Below are 19,207 nucleotides of genomic sequence, written 5' to 3' on the forward strand. Positions count from 1 at the left end.
AAGGTGACAACAGACTGCCTTTGTCATGTAAGGCTGAGCTCTCCAGTCGTGCTCGACAGGCAAGTGTCTCATGAAGCAGTCAAGGAATGAAAATCAGGTGGCTTGTCAGTTAAAGAAACAGAAGGTGGGCGGTATAGCAGCAGGGGAGAAAAGGGAATGGGGTGGGGTGTTGTTTTTATTTTATTTTATTTTATTTTATTACTATTGACAGGGAAGGGGAGGGTGGCACTATAGCCCTGCACGGGAATGTTTTCTTAATCTTACTACTACTGTACACGCTATCTCTGGTTTTCGGACCATTACCGCCCCTGCTCCCACATTGCATGTGTTCCCGACCGGCCTGCAGTTTATTTTTAACTGCCTGCTCCTACCCGCTACAAAGTCTAAAGTACCACCTGCTCCTGCAAGATATGCATGGTACCCAAATATAAGCAGAAAGATGGAATGAGAGAGGGACAGACCATTTCAGCACCATGGACAGAGACACAATGAGTTGCTGGGAAAACTGCAGTATAAACAAATATAAAACATGTCGGTAATGTGGTTCACCTCCACTGAATTTAAACATAACACTTTGATTCATGAATGTCTGAATCCCCCTAGCCCCCCCCCCCCCCCAACACACACACACACACACACACACACACACACACACACACACACACACACACACACACACACACACACACACACACACACACACACACACACACACACACACACACAGAGAGAGAGAGAGAGAGAGAGAGAGAGAGAGAGAGAGAGAGATTTTAAAGCCATCTTACCTTGTTGCATTAAGGAGCCCACTCCGAACCAGAAGCTGTTGAGGAGAGTGAAATTGTTTTCAACAACATCTGATCCGGGGTTACAGGGATGGGCATCGTACCATTCATATGGGCTGAACCTGCCAAACATGAAGAGAGGTTGTCCAAACATGAGGAGAGACTGAATTGTTTTTTGGTTTGTTTGTTTTTTGCCCAGAATCATAAAACACGGGACGTGATGTTAAGACTGTCCATTGTGCCAATAGATGGTGTGGGCTCAAATGAGATTGCCTTGATGTTAAGAGTGGCATTAGGAGGTGATCAAGCCTTAGCTTGTGTCCCATGCCCAATCATTGAGATTTGCCTCCCACGGGACTATGCAAGGCAGGGGCGTCCTCTTCCCTGAGCCAGCCATACAGCTGACCGCATACCTCATATGCCCTCATGTTTGAGGGGTTTGAATGGAGTTCTCAGATGTGCGTGTGTGTGTGTGTGTGTGTGTGTGTGTGTGTGTGTGTGTGGGGGGGGGGTCTTTCCTTTTAATCCAGATCCACTGGCTGCCTCTTTCAGCTGCTTGAGAAAGTGTTCTGATTGTCTGCCGCAGACAGTGTTTTGAACCAAATACAAGAATACAGTACATAAAGTACCGGTATATGTTATTTAACCTGTGGCTAGCTGCCAGCCTAGAATAGTCTCTTAGTGCCTGAGTCACTCTCCATTGTTGAAGCTCACCTCAGTAAATCAGAAATGGCTCAAACCATTCCAATTTAATCGTCAAAAGCATTCAGGTTTGAATATAACTGCAGATAAATGTAGATAGATACTTTGTTTCAGATTACTGTTTGTTGACAGACAACAGCTAACATACACACACATACATATACTGTTAAGTGGTTATTGACAAACACTTAGCAAGTTCTGATTCTAGGCTCACCGGTGGGCTGATTCAAGTCTTGAACTAGTTTTTCCTAGTATTTATTTATGTATTAATATTATGCCATATTCTCCTGATGGGAGACCAATGCAGCCAGTTCAGATCTATGCTCTAAATAGATGAAATTCTGGTGATACATAGTGTAGAGATACAACTGAGAAAACTGAGGGGGGAAAAGTAATAAAGAAAGATAAATAAGAAATACATGTAAAAAGGTTTAACCAGAAAACAAATATTGATTTGATTTGGTTGGAAGTAAAACTGTGCAATATAATAATTGTGCAGTAGTGAATGAAACAAAAACATATCAAAAAAGTATTTTCAAATAAGTCAACATATGGGATTTCGCCGAGATATATAACAGTAACTGTGTAGTATACAGTAAGTGTGAAAATACACTGTCTATCCCATCACTTGTCCTACTGCAGCTTAAAATGTGTTGATATTGTGTTTGTTTTGATATCATGTTTTGATATCATCCCAATGATCTGGTTAGATCATTGGGATGGTAGGTTTACTCTTTAAATATTGCACTATACATCCTGTAGTATAGGGCAACACATTTTATTTGTAGTTAAAGATTGCAATATGATGGGAAACGGTAAATACCACTTTGGAGATAGTAGATATCAAAATGTCATTCATACGAGTATAATATTGTAGGTATGAAGAGCCTAATGAAAAGTCACGTGACACCATAAACCATTCCATGGCTCTGCCATTTAATGGAAAACATTTTGAAGCTGCTACATGCCATGAATTCTTTAACACAGATTAAACAAGTCCGTTTAACAGGCAGATGGTGCGATAAAACACTCTAAATGTCAATGCTCTTCCTCGTGAAATTAATTTTCAAAATGTTTTCAAATGCCATTTTATGATTATTTAATATTTACATTCTGGGTGTTTTTCTGAAGATACTTGGAGCCTGTAGCATCTACTTAAAATATCGCCCATGTGTGGGAATGCCTGAGTGGCCATTCTCAATCATTGTAGCAATCATCAGTAACTAATGTACTATACAAGAGATAAAGATACACTGAATTAGAATGAAGTAGCATAGATATATGTCAGTAACCTATGGTAGTAAGATACTATAAGGTTCACTAGTTCAAGATTCTTCCCTTTAGTGAGAAAATGGAAACTACTGTGATGCAGCAGTTAAAGCCTTTGTGTACATCCCTAACCCAAAACGTTTTGTCTGAGAAACACTACTTGAGAAGTCAAGAATCAAGTGAGAGTCAAGAATGGCCAATGACGTCATAATCTTAAAAATAGGTATCACCACTAAATGCATTTAACCCTAGTCTGCATTGAGGATATAAAATATTAGTTTGGGGTTTTAGACAAACACCCAAAGGCAGAAAATTGAAATTGGTTAATTTGTTATATATGATCAGATAAGGATACTGGTCAGGATCCTTCATTACCCTCTTACTGAAGAGTAAGTGCTAAATCACAACAACATACTGTAGAGAAGGCTTCCATTAATCTACACCATGGTCTATATTTATTTCTGAACTTCTTCAAATGTACTGTATTATATTCTCCAGGTCCTACAATATAGGCTACTGTATGTATTGAAGTGAGGGAAGCTAAATATATTTCTTCTTCCGTAGCTATTTCCTTTAATGTGCTAGCCACTAGACTGATAACAAGAACAAATTAGATTCTGCAGCTTTTCTTTTTTCTTTATTTTCTTTCTCATAATGCTGTCTGCAAACAACATTGGTAGATACTTTCACCTACTCTTCACATACTCTGACCCACAGACATGGACTTAAAGATGTCTAACACAAAAACGTTATAGATTATGTAATATGTATGTACACATTTTTCATTCTGCAGTATGATAAACATTATGCTTGAGAAAACTTTTTGTGGATATAGTGTAGCATCTAAGTTCAGCAAAGATCTGGCCCAGCTAAAGCAGTTGATTCCACTGTAAACTATCTCGATTCGAAACTATTATGTATATTGTGTATTTTTTGGCTAACAGCTTTTCAGCTGTCTAGGCTGGTCTCCAATAAAATGACATTCCAATTTGTGGTAATTTCACACTTAAACTCCTAAATGCTTCATCTCAAGACAAAGTATGAGGGTTGAGGAGTGCAGCTGTATGCTCTCAGACCTACGACTCCTTTCAAAGCCTAGCTCCTTACAGCTTCCTCAAGTACCACTTTGCATGAGAAACACCAGGAAGAACAGATAATGGCACATCCATCGCACGAAGGAAGCTAGGAACAGGCACAATTTATTTTTCTGTCATGAATGTCATGGTTTATTATAGCTATTTACTAAAGCTTTGGTGGCAGGTATCTAATTTGAAGTTTGCACTCTCATTCGTCCTTCCACTGCAGGCTGAGAGACTATGCTGACATTACTGCCGTGATCACTGCTACCTACCAGCTAAAGCTTTCTACAGGGATGACGCCAAAAGCACTGAGCAGTACAGAAGAGGTAGTGTGTCCACAAGTTAACATAATCATGATGATGCCCCTAGGGCTTAGTTGATAATGACTCCCGACTGACTACATCATTAAATCATAAAAAAGCAAAGAATAAGGGGGCGCAATAAAATTACCACTTTAGCCTTTTTTTTTTCTGACACCTTCTATTTTTGACACCGTAGTGTGACTGACTAGGACTGCTACTTATAATTTGTTGGGGTGGCACTGGGCTTCTGGGAATCATATTGTTCCTTCCTTCTGCTCCACGGGCATTGTTCATTACCTGCCCAGTGACTCCTATACTGTAGTTCCAATAGTAGAATGCAGAAGACAAATTCCAGGTATGTGCAAAATAATTATACTTGGCCAACCTATTCTACTTTCTCAAATCAAGACTAACATTATCATGCTAACGGTACTGAATTGTACACTAGTTTCTGATGGACATACTGTATGTACTGTATATTATGATGGACTTACCTGGCAATGACAAACAGGACACAGCTGACTCCTAAGTAGGCCAGGAGAATATAGACCCAGATGTCAGGGGTCATGGGGTTGAGGAAGGAAAAGAAGCCGTTCTTAGTGGTGTTGGGTTTGCGGTACAGGATGCTGATGCCCATGCTCATGAAGGGTTTGGAGAAATCCACCACTTTCTCACGCATGTAGGTGATGGTAAGAGGAGCCACAGACAGGTCCGCTCTCTGTAGCAGACACAAAACAAAATGATCACATTTCTCAACTTTCTCCTACCTTCCAATCAGAATGAAATGTGCTTGCTGGAAACACCCATAATTATATAGAATATTCTGTAGGTTTAATTACACACACAAAATAAGTGTCAAGTGGCACACGCAGTGAGCATTGTTGCACAGGTTGTAAAACACATAATAATCATTCACTTCAGTGATAACATTTTGAAGATGCGTCACGTTTCCCATGAATCAGACAAAATTGGATGCAGTCACACGTGCAGAGCAGGCTGAGCAGCTACCTGGGGCCTCTAGAAGGGACTAATAATATATCTCTCCCTCAGATGCCAATGAAGACACAGGGACGGCAGAGGCTCACAGTGTGTTGCAGTCTGAGACTGCTTGATATATTGGTCTAGCAACTCTAGCCGAAATTATTTTGACCACAACAGACAATTATGCATTATGCATGTGTGCAGATTTTATTTCTATTTTGGGAATGTCATTATAGGCGAAGGTTTTCTAAAAGTTTGAATGTTCTACGATCTGCTCTTGGCTAAAATCAAATGAGGTGACCTCTTGCTTTAATTTCTTATTTTCCTCCTTCGCAATCGGTGGTCTATCTATGGCTCTTCAAAATCGGGATTGGCATTGCACACAAAATCACACACACACACACACACACACACACACACACACACACACACACACACACACACACACACACACACACACACACACACACACACACACACACACACACACACACACACACACACACACACACACACACACACACACGGCCGCGCGCTACCCCCACGCCAGGGTTGGACTGGAGGTTAATGAATCCAGCTGCTGAGTTCACGCATGGATACCCCTTCCAAAAGAAAAGGATGCACCTCACAAAAGAAGGGTTTGACCCAATGTCCCTCTCTCTCTCCTCATCTCATCTCGCTGAGCTTTGGGAGAAGCACAGGTCTCATTCTTACACCAGTTCACTAATGAATGTTTGCTATGCCATTTGCTTTGAGGGTTTCAAGCATGCCGATGGATACAATCAATAACAATATTTTGGACCAAATACCTCAATATTATGACGATAATAATAATAGTATTTATTTAATAGTATTAACAGATATAACAATTTTGGAAACAAAATAAACAGTTTTGGAAAACCTTCAATATTTTTGAGGGGCGCTAGCCCCTCCTGTGTCCAGCTTTGTGTGTATTTTAGCAATGATTTGATTGGCTGAGCAGAGTACATATTGAGGATAAAAAATCACACCTATGTGAAGTGAGGGGTGCTCTAATCATCGTACATCATCATCAAGAATGGTGGTCCCATATTGGCCAAGGGTTCCAACTTACATACCCAGCCGATTTGCTCAAACACATCTATCTATAAATGCACTAAGATGCACCAAGTCTCTGTATGTCTGTCTGTGTGTGTGTAATCCACGTAAATCGAGAACACTTCGCCCCCTCGACTTCATACCGTTCGCCCCACCGACTTCAAATTCGACACACGCGTTCCACACCACCGCAGGGGGTGCAGTGCCCCTGCCCATGAGTGTCCATATATGGAGCTGGCCTGTTCTGACCTCACAACACTCCATATTTGGGCATGCTTGACGCAGAACTCCATATGGGCATAAAAGGGACACAGACATAATATCTGGGTGGGGCATCCATTTCCAACATGCATCGTTCCAAGTAGGCCAGTGCCCAATGGCATTTTTAATGTTTGTTCAGACAACACAAACATTAAACACTATAGCTGTTTCTGTTATAGGAGGGGCTAGTGCCCCAAAAAAGTGAGGGCAGAAAATTGGAACTTCAATGCAACTTTCATGAGTCCTACATTTTACACAAACGATAAGCCAGACACCCTTTTTTCCTCTCTTTTTTCTCTCTTTACAATGTGATTGGCTCTTGGGAATGTGGCTATAATTTACTATTAATGACCATTCATGCTGCTTCAAATCAAGGCTCACCACAAAGAGCGTTGATTTGATTTATCGGCCAATTAATTTATTGTATTTGGATTTGCTTGGACAATGTGCAGAATATTCAAACCAATTGAAAAGGGTATTTGGGACAGCTCTAATATACTGTGCACACTATATGATATACACTACAGTATAAGATTATTATTTCACATAACTAGAATTACCTTTTTTACTTTTTGTTTTAATCCAAAGTATAGCCATTGTGGTATCATCAGAATTCTATCCAAATAATATGACAATACTTGCATAGCTGCAAACAGGAGAGACAGAGAACTCAGTATATTCTAAAAACGCCTCTAAATCCTGACCTAAGGTTTCTGAAAAAAAGCAGCATCAAAAAAAATTACATTTTTGAATACTGTACATACTGTACAGAACCCAAATATGGGTGCCCGGCCTGAGGGGGGTAAGATACCAATAGGGGTTCCCGCCCAGAATGGGTTAAGCAGTTTCAACCTGGATTCCCTATTATGCGTTGCAAAAATAGCCAATCTACAAGTTTACAGATTGGTTATTTCCACGCAACGCCATAACAAATACGTTTTAAGTGCATGGTTAGCACAAATTATCCTCTGAAGAGAGAGAGAGAGAGAGAGAGAGAGAGAGAGAGAGAGAGAGAGCTATTATGTCCTAGGGTGCATCCACTGCGCCCTCATTAATCACAGTATTTAATTTCTTTTACAACTCACACTGCTAACCCTCCTCTCTATTGCCAACTGGAGCTCTTTTGAACCAAGCTGCCACTCAAGCGGAAGATCAACCACCAGGCCATGCCAGAGATCCCTACAGAGGGCTAATGTACGTGCCGCATGGCCATTTTGTGCTTAGGCACATCCGCCACCATGCAGGCTCAGGCGAGATAGCCCTGATAGTGCCATGCTGTGTGCCACATGGCTCTGTGTTATCTGGTCCTGCAGATGGTAAGCTTTGGGCCGTGCTCCCTCTGAAACCACCTCACCTGATTACGTCCTGCTGGATTCATGCAATTGCATCTGATGCAGTCTGCACAACAGAGGTTAACTATAACAACAAGAGGTCTGTCTCTTGAATGCCTTGATGTCAAATGTGAATGCATTCAGTGTTAGTGGGATTTATTGTTCATTCTTGGTCGTTCGGGGTGCAATGATGAGTACAGGTTTTAGGTTAGGCTAGATGACATTAGCTTCACAGATATGACAATTCATGTCAATTCAATTCATGACAAATCCCTGACTCTTGACAGAATCATTGGATAATCAAATGTTTACATAATGCTCTTGATCGTGCCCCACTATCCCTCGGTAAATGTGAATACTATACTGTACTGTATAAGCCTTCATGTGATGGCAAGTGAATCTATAAAGACTTGTAGAGAACATAATGCCTGCATTGGCAGAGCAGTGAGGTGACTATGTTTCATACCTCACAAACATTTAGAGCAGATATAAGTCAGATTAGGGATGACACTGATAAATGAGCCTATACAGTACTAGTACTATCAGTATATGCCCCATAATTGTTTGTTGCTCGTTTAAGTTAAACCATTAATTATGGTTACTCTCATCACACTGGTAACTTTGAGCTTGACAGTGGGTAAAAACAGTATCGGTATTTGATTATTATTACTATTACCGATTATCAATTTAATCGCCAGATATTTGTATTCAATAAAATATTATTATTGGCTCAGAAATGTCATATGGTGCCATCTCTACCAATTGCTTTAACCACTTAAGCTCTCTTTAGAAATGTCCCCTTTATTTCTACAGTAAATAGCAAAAATAGTCAAAGCAGTACATAATAATGTTATGAATTTGGAACCTGAAACTACAATAATAGGTTCAACGTATGTTTGTGCAAAGGCACTTCCACAGGGATGGACATTAATAACAACATTGGAGTGTCTCTAAGACACTAAGACACTCACCACTGCTCAAATATCAGTCGAAAATATCACGTCACTTCATCCAGCACCCTGAGTCACCTCATCATCATTTTTTGACCGCGGTCGAGATCATGGATTTCACAATGCCACGTCAGACTTTCCGGTCCTTCATTGCCATCCCCAGTTCCTGCTTACTGATGCATGTGTCCCTAGCGATGACATCAGGGAACGACAGTTTTCTACCTCTGGTCTGCTTTGAGGCAGGATTCCAGAGAAGAAGGGAAGATATATAACTTCATTGTCCGCCCTGTAGCAGTGGCCGGTAAACTGTGTTCTTCTGGATCGGACTGATCGAGTCACCTACTGACCCCTACCTGCCAACAAGTATACCGTAGTATCACGCTATAGACACGTGAATCTCTGACTACCAATAAATCAATTCATTAGACTTATCTTTTTGAATATCTACTCTGTGTACAAGGTGTATGTGTAGGCTGGCTGTAACCTTCCAGTGTATCTGTACTTACCATGGCAGAAATAAATGATGTGTTAAACACACTGATAATGCTAACATCACGGCATGATTACAGGGATCATCTATTGTGACTAAATCAAGTTTAACAGCTGGGTCTGTTGCATCATTTAGCACCTTACCACAATGCCCTTTGGCGTTGCAGTGGGCTTTCTGTGGAGTAAAAATGCTACATGTAGCGTAGTGTTGCCAAAGCATTTTACACAGAACAGTACATCTCATTCTATTTCATTCGGAAATGGTATATTTCCAAGCGTGACCAAAGGCATGCTGCCACTATCCTCGAACCACAACATGTTTTTCTCATAAGGTGAGAAACATATTTTCGCACACAGAAATGTGGATCTCTCCTTCACACACAATGTGAAGGAGAATGTGCAAACATATTGAAAACAACAACATGTAACTTTACATTCCAGAAAACACACATACATGAATGTGTATATTAGTGCTAGGGCATTCACCTAGTCGACTAGTTGTTTAACTACCTATATATAAAAAACAAAACCCTTTTTTGCGCACGCACGCACGCACGCACACTAGAGATATTTGTTTCTGTCACTACATTCCCTGCTGCATGCTTGACAAGTCTTTGTGACCTACAAAGATGAATGAAGGCCGGGTTCAACTGCTTTTAATAAACACACACAAGTCACACGCCACTATAGAAGTGTGCAGGCATTTTTGTAATTCTGTAATGAAACTATGATTTATGTGGGCTGACAGGGTGGATGCATGGGCCTTGTGATTTAACACTGTTTTATCAGCTAAACCAACTACAGTATAGGATGCTGCTGTTTTGCCTGTTGTCTCTCTTAGACCTTATCTAACTCCAGTAGGTGACCCTTTGGGTAGAGGTAGTTATCACCAGTACACTGTAGCACTATTCTGCAGATAGCTTGTCCAAATTGCAATGCAGAGGTAATGATTCTTTAGGGGTTAATCAAAGGCAGTTATAAAAACCAAATCGAACCGATAAATAACTTTGACAGTGGCTATTTATTTTGCCCTTGTCTGTGTCTCTTTGTATATGGCATGTATATAAAATACAGCAAACATATTATACTTTATACAGTACTACATATGTGTACTGTATTAATACTGTACTGTACTGTACTGTACTGTACTGTACTGTACTGTACTGTACTGTACTGCATGTATATTGTATTGTATAGATATACAGTACACTGTCATGCAAAGCGTCCACCACAGATTGGGAAAAAGAAAAAACAAGTTGCTTGTTGAGTGGAAGAGATAAGATTGTTTGTGGGTTCTCATGGAATGTATATAAATGGAAAATGGTAAATGGTGAATTTATATAGCCATATTCCAGCCTCTCATGCTATCCCTAGGCCTTCAACTCAAGTCTAAGTTTCAGGTCCACTGAATCAAGATCTGCTTATCTAGACAGACAGGGGTAAGAGAAGCACTGGACCACAAAATAGAACCGGCTAACTATCAGTAGGGGTGATCTTGATCCATAGTTGCTTCCGCTAGAAGAAGCAATAACAGCAATAGCTATACCAGTATTTTCTCTGTGCAATAATGAACACAACTAAATGTTTCAGTCTCTACTTCATCAAAGAGTACCGCACAAACATTTTGAAAGTAGGTGTTAGAAATGCTCTCACCTCATCTTTATTATTTGCCAGATTACTGTAGTTACTTGCCAAGTTGACACTACAACCTCAACATTATAGACTCTTCATCACATGGATCCCTATATATGGAGCGGACCAACACCGACATCATCGGTTGAATCTCCATAACAGAGCTGAGCAGAGTTTACGACATTGAGGGGGCAGAAAACAACCCTTTGTCAGCCTTCTGATTGGTTCCTGACTGACTAACCAGCAGGCTGCCTTGTTCCGCCCTCGTTCCGCCTGGTTTATGTTGAATTTGCCTGATTTATGTTGAATTTGGAAAAAACTAAAAACAATCATGATATTCCCAGTCATCGTGCTGCACCTGTGATGTTCCTTTTTACTGATACCAAGTTTAAAATAACAATTGAATGCATAGAATATCAATATGAAGCAACTGAAAAACATGTTATTTCAATGGTAGTGGATGGAGATTTTTGTCCAACCACGAAAAGGCAACCAATGGGTGCGAAGAGGGGCACAACCCACGGGCGGGACTAGACAAAGGGTCAATTGGACTGGCCCCATGAAGTGATCGGGGTTGTCATAATTCTGTCTTACTACCAGTAAGACGCGCAAACGCGGGAAGCGAACGCAGCTGAGACCCTGCAGATCATGTCTGTCTGTCTGTCTGTCTGTCTGTCTGTCTGTCTGTCTGTCTGTCTGTCCCGCTGTTACTGTATATGTGGACCTGGCCCCTTTTGTGCCCATATATGGAGCTGAGTGATTGCTGATGCAACACACTCCATATTTGGACGTATAGCGGGACAGACACACACACACACACACACACACACACAGACAGACAGACAGACATGATCTGCAAGGTCTCATAGTAAGTGCTCACTGCGTTCGCAACTACTCATCTACCTTCTGACATCAGAATCATCAACTGGATCTCCATACATGGAACTGACGACACATCACTTGGAATGTTCCTTTGATACCTGAATAGTATCAAAGGAGCAGAGCTACCCCTAGTTTAACAGATGCCAACCAACGCACTCGGCATCTCCAACGATCTCAAATCCCCAGAATCTACAGGACACGAGACGCAGGACGCAGGACACAGACGTCTTCAAGACTACTATCAAGACCTTTGACCTTCAGTAGAGTACCAAGATCAAGAACACCTCTAAACACACAAGCCAAGATATCTGGCCTTAAACCCAGATACCTTTACTACTGTAGCTTCATCAAGACCATCTTTCCAATGACACGCGTTAAGCATCCCGCTTTAAGTTCTAATCGGACACCACTGAGGCGAGTCCTAATCCTAACCTTGCTATTTTCACAATTGTTACATAAATGTTATTTTCTTTTTTGTAACAATGAAAAAGGAACCGTTTTGGTCGGACATAAGCCTACAAGGTTTCTGCCTGACAGCGACGATATAGATGTTTAATTTTGCGATTGAAAATGTTGCATTATTTGTGAATTAAGTCCCTCCTACATGGACAGCGGTAATTAATCCACTTACTTTAGGTGACTAGGGTTCAATTCTAATTAAACTGTCAATTAAAAGCATGAATTTAATCAGATATGTAAATAAGAATTGTGTGTTTAGACTAAAATACATGTTCACAACATGTGTATTTGCAGGATTTGATTTGAGAAAATAAATAAATAAAACACATAGCCAATCTACAAGCTGACATGTTGCGTCATGAGTCATTGGACACGACAAGAAAAAATGATTTTAAAAAAGCATGCTTTTACAGAAACATATGAAACACTGGTTATAATGTGTAGCGGGAATGTGACTGGAAAGTCATACAGGTTCAAAAATTGGCACAGGGACAAAACAAAAGTTAAAATGCCTTTGAACAAGACACTTAACGACTTTATGAGGTACCAAAGATTTCAACGTTATAGGTGTGATTTTTCAAATGGCAATACCAACAATCTTGTATTAAAGTCCACACTCAGTTAAGTGTGGATAAGAATCTTATCATAAGATAAGATAACTAAGCAAAGGACGTCTTGATCGGTATGTGTCTGATGTGGTATGTGCCTGGAGCACTAAGCCAGCGGGCGTCCCTCTTAACAGCCACTTTTAATATAGGATAAAAAGAGAATTAAATGAAGATATTAAGGACATACTCCTCTCTGACAACTCATAACTTTTAAGTTGAAATCCAAAGTAAACGTCTACTTATGATGAATGCCTGCATCTTCATTTGCTGCCAGCATTTTCTACCTCCAGTAATCCATTTGTTCCCCCTCAAGGTTACCGTTATCAGCACAGATCTAGCAAAAAGCTTTGGGTAGGGGGGGATAAAGTGCTGCTGCGGTAGCCCACCTTTCCTACCCTTCTCCGCACCTAGCCACTGACTCATGCCATAAGACTCTCCTCTAAATGCCACTTAAGCTATTACAACTTTTCCAGCCGAGTGCAGTGCTGACCCGACAGGGCCGAGGACAGAGGGAGGGCAATGAGAGGTACTGTTATGAAATGCCAGCCAAGGACCGTCATTGTTGCTTTCAATGCAAGGCCTGTTTCCTGGCATTTGATGGTTTTCTTTTTAGCATAGTAATTTTTCACGATCTGCCAACATTATAATTGCTGATGTGGTCTGCTGCATACTAAGCATATACAGTACCGTATACCTACCTGTTCATTGCTATTTTATTGTTATTTTATTGTTATTTAATACATTTATTTCTCAAAGCTGAGGTTTGTGTCTCAATCAATGACATCAACAGACTTGAAACTTGAAGGCAACTTTGACAGAGTTGTGCCATAAATGTAACTGACAGCTTTGCTGTCTCCACATGTCCTGTACTCAATCATATCTTTATCACTGTCTACGCCTGAGGAAGACATAACCTGCACAGTTCAATATCATCTTTGGGTCAGTTCACTTAAAATATTTCACAACTATTTGCATTAAGAGTTTGCGTGGGATTACAAAAGTGAAATGTATTATGGTGCATGAAGGACAAGGTCCAAGGTCACAGGTGTGATAAAAGCAGTGGTACTTGTGCTGATCCAATAATGCAGTATGACTCACATGTTCAATCAGCTCTCTGATCATCCCGTTCCACTGGCCCTTGTCATCCTGGTAGCCATATTTCCCATCAGGCACCAGGCGAATCTCATACACGAAGCCCAGGATGTTGGCCAGCTCCTTCAGCAAGTCGATGCAGAAGCCCTCGAAGCGGTCGTTGCCAACCAGCGCCTTGTCAGACTTCTTAAGCATGACGTATGGCTCCTCCTGCAAAGACACGAAACATCAAATGGAAACCAACGTTGAGGTCAGCTTTTTCAATTTGTTTCGGCGCGTGCACCTTAATTGAGGCAAAGTGATCTGAGCTGAAAAGTCACTGTTGCATTTAACAGGGAGCGACAGCAAGATTTAAGTTCGGCATGTGGCTATAGAGCGTGTTAAAATATGTACGAGTGCTTAGCTTTGTTCTTACATTAGATACATGTCTAAAAGGGGAGCTGAGCTGCTTCCAGTGCGAGCTGTATCTCCTGTTGTGAAAATGTATTGCAAATTACTATACATGCCATACTATGGTTCATAAGATTTGAAAGGGGATACACACAGAAAGGGAGTGCTATTGTTTTTGAAGTGCTTGTCATGTTGAGCCAACTAAAGCCCCTGTCAACCCCCATACACACAACTTCCCACTGACCCATGCTGTCAGTGCACAGGTCGGTTCAGTTTATGGTCAGGGAGATGACAGTCTTTACTGCGCTGTAATATCCTGGCTCGATGCTCATAATTTGGGTCATAAAAAAGCTTGATTGGGAACAGAATGCTGCAGTGAAACAGAGCATGCCTGTGATGTTGTCTTCATCGCTTGTCACCGGACTTACAAGGGAGACCAAAACCACACCACTGACTACGAAATAATATAGCTTACAGTATAAACGATTTCCTTTATTTAGCCGTTGTCGCCATTTCCTTCTGCCAAATAGACTGCGCACCCCACTGAGCATTTCAACACATGGTGGTCCATTTATGCATGGCCTATAATGCAATTTATTGCCTTCAATGGCTAGACGTATAATTTAAAAACTCTGCTTAGAGGCAGAGTAATTCATTCTCTTGTGAAGGTGACCTCTGCTTTGTATTTCCCATCCATGGCTTATGTGACTCTAAGTAAAGATGCACACATACGCTGTACAGTTTTTTCCTTATTAAAATCATTATTCTTTTTACGGGGGTGGGGGGCTGGGGGGTTTCATTGACAAAGAAGCGAAGGACTGATATAAAAATATGTTATGCGGAAATAAAATGGAAATCACTTAAATGCATGTAATGCACCGTTTGCACTGTCTTGATGTTTGATGCCTTTGAAGAATAGCTTTTACAAGCTAGCGTACTAGTGTGGTATTTAACCAGACATAATATGGATGTCCAAAACCACCATAAGTGAAGGGAATAGCATCTTTAATTGCTTGCCATCCCAATTATGAAGCCAGTTGGACATTACAATTAGGACGGCCTCTTAAATAAGTAATAGCTGATGAATACTTGATGGCAGTGTATTTGGAAAGAGAGAGTGAGTGCTTCCCCGCAAACTTTGTTCAACTTGTCCAATTAACTTGATCAAAAAGTTTGCATGGTAAGGCAAAAAGCCATTACCATCTGTTTCCAGCCTTCCAATTCTTGCTATTCCCCAAGGTTTGGACTCAAATCAAAGAGTTTTACACTGGTTTTACCCTGCACAGTCGCACAGCATGCGCGTACATAACAGAAAGAGGAGGGTGGTGGGGGCCTGCACAGATCGAGACATTACAGGCAATGGAGTGCAAACAATTAATGTGAAAGAGAAAAACACATTAAGTGTCTTAATCTCCTCTAAGATGTTATCACTATAAAACTGTCAGACGTCGTGTTCACGCATCAGTTGAATCAGTTTGATGCTATGTCATTAAGCTGAATGAAAATGTTGAGATTAATACGAGAGCAGAAAACCCTCTTTAGAAATTCGGTTGCAGTTTTTATTATCTAAAACGGATGATTCCTAAGACTCTCAAAATAGCGGGGTATCACAAAATGTGCCTAAACTTAGTATGGTCCTTTTCAAACTTTTAGCGCTGTGCAAAATGTAGTTGAACCACTATACACCTCAGTGAAACTCGAGACTCATTAAATATCCACAGCCAATGGCATATTAATGCCCGATTTAGTAGCAGTTAAAAACCACCTGAATCCTCATTCCATTGCTTTTCTTTAAGACAGAATTGAAATGGCTGCTGTTACCAGATAGGCATTAATTGTATACATTTTCAAACCTCACTCAGTAATAATAACAGGCTATAGTGGTTCAATCCGGGCATAATGACGGTGTTTATCAGTGTTGTGTTTGTCTAAAAGGGGCCTACGGGGACCATTTGTGTCAGCGCCACCCTGATATCTCTGCAAATAAGAGCCATCTACAAGCTTCCAGTGACAGCCTTAAGTACGCCTACAAAACAAAACAGGATCTACAAATTAATACAATGCGAGTGCTGGGGGAGGGCACCTGTTTATTTCAAACCGAGCATGTAATTAATGAAACTGAACAGTGCAGTATCTCACGTTGTTGTTTCCCCCTTTTTTATTTTGCTCGGTCCTAAACCTTGTACACTTTGTTAACCTGTGTTCCCCAGGGGTGTTCCCCAGGGGTATACTTGTTCTCCTCCCTACACTTGTTCGCCTCTACACCAATCTCTTCACGAAAAACAGCTATATACTACTACTAACATACATACTGTGAGCTGGTAAATGGGGTGTTTCCTTCATGTGTTTGCTTGTCAACTTTTCAAGAATAGGGATAAATCAGTAGTTCTCACACTTTCAAGATTTTTATAAATTGTTCAAAAGTAGTAGATGTACAAGCTTGCAGCGTGGCACTTGTATAGCAGCTATTTTTTAATATCCAAAATCTAAAATGACACAGATGCTTATCAAAAGTTTTTAAATATTTTTTGGTGAATGGCATGATAATAGCCGAGTACAATTTAAAAAACAAAACATGCAAGTGAAATAGTATAATGCATAGTGCTAAAACCTTATTCAGTTATGCACAGTATTTACAGTATATGGAGATTCACAATGCTTTATGGTCTATGTATGATGTATGGTGTATGATTTAGAATGTTATTGTTGTCAGTTTGAAACCTTGTTCTCAAACTGGTGCTCCTTGTATGGGCTTCCAGGGGGTCCGAATAAATAAATACACCATCAAACTCAGTTTAACCACTTTAAAACATATACGTACATCAACAATTTGAGCTGATCTGCAAGCTCACAACACGTCGTGTGACACGATGTGACACATGAGCGTGTAGATCAAAATATTGTGAAAAATCCATCCAGAGAGCTCCAGACTCCCCTCTCCAGAGCAACATTAGTGACTTCCTCCTGGGGGATCCCGAGATGTTCCAAGGCCAGTGAGTCGATGTGTTTCCTCCAACTGCGCCTTGGTCTGTCCCGGGGTCTCCTCCCAGTGGGACGTGCCTCGAGGACCTCCCACGGAGACACCCGAGAGGCATCCTAACCAGATGCCCGAACCACCTAAGCTGGCTCCTTTCCAGGCAAAGAAGCAGTGACTCTACTCCGAGTCTCTCTCGTGTGACTGAACTTCTCACCCTTTAGGGAGGTGCCAGCCACCCGTCGAATAAAACTAATTTCGGCCGCTTGTATTCGCGACCTTATTCTTTCGGTCATGACCATAGGTGGGAGTAGGAACGAAGATTGCTCAGTAGACAGAGAGCTTGAAATGTTTGAAATATGGAAATGTTGAGTTCCTAGCACAAAATATTGTTGTTATTCTTTTTTCAGATGGGGGATGTATACATATGTATTAGTTTGGGGGTTGTTCATTGACATGAAACTGTTCTACGGTACATACCAGGATGGTGGTGATGACGAGGGAACGGTTAGCCAGGGAATCAGTGATGTTCATGCCTTTGCGCTTAGGCGCTTCTGTGATGTTGAGTCCTCCAGCTAGACTCCACTTCCCCACCTGCAGAACATGAAAGTCATGAACAGTAGCTATAGTAAGAATTTTCGTCACCCACTCCCAGTAGGATCACGGTCTGTGTCAGACAGAAACCGTAATTGTCCAACGTCCAAAATGGTTACTTTTAAGCCAATGGAACCAATGTAGTTAATTTGGTCAAAAGCTCTTCAAATATTGGTTCAACATTTCTAAAACCAGACATACATAAACACTTATCAAAAATAGAAAATGATTGTAGATCTACAAGCAATGCATTTGGGATGCGAGGCGTTATGACCCATTTTTGCTTCTTTGTGTAGTGTGACGAAGTAGGAAATTAATTTAGAAAAGGAAAGAAATTATTAAATCAAAAATGGCGATTAAATGTTTCTGCCCAACAGCAACGATTAGCTGATTGGCTGAGTTACCTTTATACCTTTTTTTAATCAAGAGTACAAAGGATATACAATATTCACGGTATGTATAGCCTCTTGCTTTAGTTTGGCATATTCATTGGCAAACTAGTTTCAAATTTAGACCAGTTTTAAATAAGTCTTAACCAAATCACTCAACTACAGCACCTTAGTGAAAAGAAACCAATAAGTTCCATCCAATTCAAATTTGATTCAACTAGATAGACTGCATCACAGTTTTATTATGAATTTAATTAACGTGTTTTTTGAGGTCACACAAATATGATCTTCTTTGACCACCTACTTTTGATCAGTTCATCATTCAGTCCAAGTAGACATTATTGTACCAATTGGGACAGACATGATTCCAATTCATTGGTGAACTTACATGACAAATAGTACAAGTACAGAATTAACAAGCAAAAACAAACACACTGGGGTTCAAGAGGTGGGCATAGTACCACATACTGGTTGAGAAGGTTCTTGAAAACCCACTTTATCCACCTTGACCAACATTCTTTCACTCATTAATATGCTCTGCACATGCTCTGTTCCTGATGTGTATACTATACAACAGCATTCATTGTATACACGTGTGCACATCTCAATAAAAATAATGCGTATTGGCAAAGCCATATGTGTATATGGCTTCAAACTGTTTCATAATCTGCTTTTGACGAGAGAAATCCCAACGCAACTGAATTAAAAATAACAACCCCAATAAGCGTCCTTGTGTGTTCACGTGGCTATTTCAGGTCTTGTATCTTTGCAGTGTTCTGCCCTTAGGACGAGGAGTATAGCAAAACACAAATGGCTTCAATTAATTTTGAAACAGCATGGGGTTGCTGGCATGAAAGACCGGATTACAATGTGGGAGAAGTTTTGCTATGAGTAATTGCACTAAGATAAGCCAAGTGATCTGAACAAATAAAGGGAGTTATATATGAGAGTAGCCTTCGGGCAA

The 19,207-nt window shown here is 40.7% G+C and overlaps 1 protein-coding gene across 1 annotated transcript in view; it reads right to left on the reverse strand.

Moving 5' to 3' along the window:
* The window catches only part of grik3 (glutamate ionotropic receptor kainate type subunit 3), a gene marked incomplete at its 5' end in the record, with an annotated part of 106,039 nt that overhangs the window by 14,749 nt on the left and 72,083 nt on the right, over positions 1-19,207 (reverse strand). Inside the window, 4 exons of the mRNA XM_080767407.1 lie at positions 786-904; positions 4,629-4,852; positions 13,903-14,106; positions 17,741-17,854. Of these exons, the coding sequence (XP_080623533.1) occupies positions 786-904; positions 4,629-4,852; positions 13,903-14,106; positions 17,741-17,854 (661 nt within the window). The remainder of the gene's footprint in view (positions 1-785; positions 905-4,628; positions 4,853-13,902; positions 14,107-17,740; positions 17,855-19,207) is intronic.

Source organism: Protomyctophum bolini (assembly GCF_963924005.1).
Source record: "Protomyctophum bolini genome assembly, chromosome: 7".
NCBI lineage: Eukaryota > Metazoa > Chordata > Actinopteri > Myctophiformes > Myctophidae > Protomyctophum > Protomyctophum bolini.